At 53.4% G+C, this 3,969-nt stretch overlaps 1 protein-coding gene across 1 annotated transcript; it reads right to left on the reverse strand.

The window, feature by feature from the left end:
- Window positions 1–780: 780 nt before the first annotated feature.
- Window positions 781–1,636, reverse strand: LOC148385834 (janus kinase and microtubule-interacting protein 3-like). The gene is made up of 3 exons (XM_088397584.1): window positions 1,534–1,636; window positions 1,261–1,323; window positions 781–1,174 (listed from the first exon to the last, which is right to left on the reverse strand). Exons 1-3 carry the CDS (start codon window positions 1,600–1,602, stop codon window positions 1,049–1,051), a joined length of 258 nt encoding a protein of 85 aa, XP_088253710.1. The 5' UTR covers window positions 1,603–1,636; the 3' UTR covers window positions 781–1,048.
- Window positions 1,637–3,969: the final 2,333 nt, after the last annotated feature.

The raw sequence follows: 3,969 nt of genomic DNA on the forward strand, positions 1-3,969 counted from the left end.
GCCAACGTCTGAGACCGGCTGGCAGTGTATCGGAGGTGTCGAGTGCGGTGCCGCTGGAGCTCACTCACCAGCTGGTGTTAGGGCCACAGAATGAAGGCCAAGGAGAAGAATAGAAAGAGAAACAGAAACTTCTCCTCCAATTGTTTGATTTGTCTCTTCTGAGCTTCGATGAATTCTTTCAGCTCTTTGTTCCTCTAGGACGGACAAATGGAAAGTGGCATTCAAAAGCCAGTAAGCGTGCAAGTAAGTGCCGGGCTGGCTTTGGGCCCTTACCTGTTGCGCGCTGTGCAGCAGATCCATTCTCTCTTGGAGGATGCAAGCGTCGCGCTCCCTCAACTCGCACATCAGGGCTCGCTTCCATTGGTCCACGGCGCTCCTAAGCTCTTCTCTCTGATCCGCCGTCAGCACGTCATTCACGCCAGCGTGGCTGGCTTTTTCGCCGTCCGTGGCGGGGCAGTCCCGCTGCGGTAGCGCCTCGTACAACATGGCCTCCAGCTCCAGGATCCTCTGGGCCGCAATCCTCGTCCATCAGTGGTCCGGCGGGAGATTTGAGGGAGGCTTACCTTATGAGCCTGGTCCATGGAACACTTCCTGAAGTCCAACTCTTCATCCAGGTAGCCCTTCTGCTTGCAGAACATAGAAGAGCCCAAAGGCACAGCGTCAACAAGCTTCTTTCAGCGCAAAGCCTTCCAAAAGTCACATTTGAGCCGCCGAGTCTCGTGGAGTGCGAACATAAGGAGTTCGACATACACTTACGGCGTTATAGCCCAGGATGTCCAGCTTCTTCATCAGATCACTGATGACGATGTCCGGGGGAAAGGCGCAAGGAGCAATGTAAGGTGTTCTGGGACCTCGGGTTAAGGTTAGGGTTGCGAGGGACGCCTTACGTACGCTCACGCCCTCGGCCTCGCAGTAGATCTGCAAAGGGCTGAGGCCGTCTGGGAAACGGACTTGCAGAAACTTCAAGACGGGGGAGCGCCACTCCCTCTCCTGAAAGGCAGAGGCATGCATCCGTCCGTCCGTCCGTCCGTCCGTCACATCTCTGGCCTCAACACGCTTGTGCGAGTCTTCCCACCTCCAGCTCCAGGATGCGGAACTCAAGCAGTTCGTTTTGGTCTCGGATATCCTGGATGTGCTCTTTCAGACGCGCTTCTTCCGCCTCCATCCGCCTGACCTGAAAAGACAGTCAGACCTCATCTGCGGGGCTTCCCGACGGGTGTGACGCCAAGCGACTCCGCCCAGCGCCTTTCTTTCCGTCACCTTTTCGGCCAACTGCTGATTGCTCTGACGCAGCAGCTGCTTCTCCTCCACCCACTTGACATTCTAGAAGAGACAAACGCGTGGACAGCTTTGGAATGTTGTGTCATTTTCATCCACAAATTCTTTGGTTGACTGGAAAATGACATTTGCTTTTCTCCGCATTTTCCCAGCCACATTCGGGGGGGGGGTTGGTCCAGTAATGCCAGACGAATGAGTGACTGAAGAATGTAGCTATTTTGTCTGAGAAAAAGGTGTGCTCATTGATGAGCTTACCTGTCCTTGTTGCTTCAGCGCTGACTCCAGATCTGCTACTCTGCTTTGATAGTGACCCATTTCTACCATCAGCTTTTCTCTGGTCTGAAAGGAGGAGGAGGGAGGCTCCTCCTCCTCCTTTCAGACCAGAGAACACCCGAGGCTGGGTGAGAACGGGGAGGCTGCGACCCGGCCGGGGGTTGCGGGAAGGGGCGCCACCTTGATCTCCTTCTCGGCGTCGTAGTCCCCTTCGCTGGTCTGGGCTAGCAGAGCGTAGGCTCGTTGCAGCGCTTGATATTCTTGCGTCAGCTGGCGGTAGCGAAGCTCCGCCTCTTCATGCACACACCAATGCAACACAGCACTAGTACCAGAATCAGTCAGACCGGCGACAAAGCACCCGCGACGCAAAGACGAGTCCGATTCCAGGCTGAAGAGGAATGTTTGGTGCCAATACGCTGGCAGAAATGGCGGGCTACCTCTTCGGGTTCCGTGTCGGGGGTTCTGTCGGTGTGAAAAGACAAGGACGATCCGTCCGAGTCCACCAACACGTCTTCGTCGTAGCCGTAAAATGTTTCGATGACCTGCGGGCGCGGAAGCAAACATCTCTCTGAACAAACTGAAGCGACACCTCACGATGAATCGACGAGAGGAACGATAGCGAGAAAAAGGCCATTTCATCTTGCGCAACACCAAGCAGCCGCAAACAAACAGACTCACCTTGCAGGACCTCACGCTTTGTTCCTCCTCAGAGATTCTCGACGTCGGTATCGTAGCAGCAAATCTCTCTCCTGTCGACACAAATAATCCGCCTTTGAGATTCTTTGGATGCAAAGGGAACGAACGGCTCCGGCGCAGAAACAAACGCGACTCACAATGACATTTCTGACATGAGCTCCTGTCTCCAGAGCCTGAAAAACACGTCACCGGCGATGATTGGAGGGACGCTCGTCTTTTCCAAAAGTGACAACTACAGGGTGTGTCAGGGTTTTCCAGATTATCTTTATCGTATCATTATGTTGCTTTGACTTTGACTGCAACCTGTAATAAATAATATTATTTATCCCTTATTTATCCCTATCGCTTATCCCTTCCTACACAAAGTCGTAAAACACCCCTTGCTATGTTTTGACTAGAGGTCAAGGGCTTCCTCTATTCAATCCACTCTTACACCCACCCTGTTTCTCTTAATTAAAATGCTCGTGCAGGAGCCGAGAGTCAGACTTCATTCGTACAACGGATGGACTCTCCACCTGCAGGTGTCCAAAAGAACTTACTTGTCTCCCGTGTGGTTCTTGCAAAATAAGTTGGAGCGAGCGCAACTCTAACAGGGTGCATTTTGCCACTAGCTGCCTACGGACAATGATGTCGCGCTCGCGGCTCATGGTTGACGGGCTGAGCAGCCGGGCAAGTCCGTCGTTTTCAGCGCACAGCGAGTGGCAAAGGCGCTGACAAAACGGGAGCTTTGAGCTGCTGAAAACGGCAAAACAAGTCTAAAGCGTGTTCAAACGCGTGCGCACAATGCTCCTGCTTGAAAGGTCGGAATTTAAGGGGCCAATTTTTTGGATGGCGGCCGCCGGCCAAGCTTTGGACGGAAAAGGTTTCCTGGCGACAGCGAGCGAGCGTGGCGCTGCCGTACGTGCACCGAGTCGCCTGCCTGAAGACCTTGGACAAGTCGTCGATGATGTGCCGCTGCTCCACAACTTGAAGGAACTCCATTTCACCGTCCTGCTGGCCGCAACCGCGGTCCAGGTCATTGAGCGAACTAGGCCTTCTCTGTGGAACACAAATGCAGTGGACTCTGTTGGCACGCCGCCGTTGTCCGCGTCGACTTACCAAGCTTGCCATCTCCTCGTTCTCCTGGGTGACAAAGCGCACTTTGTTTTCAAGGCGACACAGCACCAGCGAGAGTTCTTCATTCTTCCTGCTCAGGCGTTTGTTTTTGTACAGGAGTGGCAGAAACTGGCTTTCTGTTTCTCTCAGTCGCTTTAGCTGCAAGCATGAAGTGCGGGATGTGAAAGACGCACAACACGCGGGCCAGAACGTATCCATTCCTTTTGCATCGGTTTGAACGGAATCGTGGCTTTGGCTCCCAATAAAAGACATCTACCAGGCAACCGACTCGACGCGCCGCTCAACTAATAAGCAAGCGCAATGGGTGCCTCGCTGGATGGCGCGCATCAAACGTAGCGCAAACCTTCAAGCGTGCCGTCAATAAATTACCAGTTCATTGCGCTCTTCAGAAAGCAGGGCGTTTCGATCCTCCAGGTTCCTGATGACTGCGCTGAGCTCAGCGATTTTCAGATGAAACCGTCGCGTGTCCCGATCCTCCTGAGACTGAAAACGCCCCGCAACACACACACACAAGCACTCGTTCAAAGTTCAAAACTGTTTTTGTGCTACCTTCCTCCAGCAACGAACTAAGTCATGCGTACTGCAAGTGTGTGATGAGGTGGCTTA

The sequence above is a fragment of the Syngnathus floridae genome, chromosome 15 (genome assembly GCF_059516105.1).
Source record: "Syngnathus floridae isolate MCC-2025c chromosome 15, RoL_Sflo_1.0, whole genome shotgun sequence".
NCBI lineage: Eukaryota > Metazoa > Chordata > Actinopteri > Syngnathiformes > Syngnathidae > Syngnathus > Syngnathus floridae.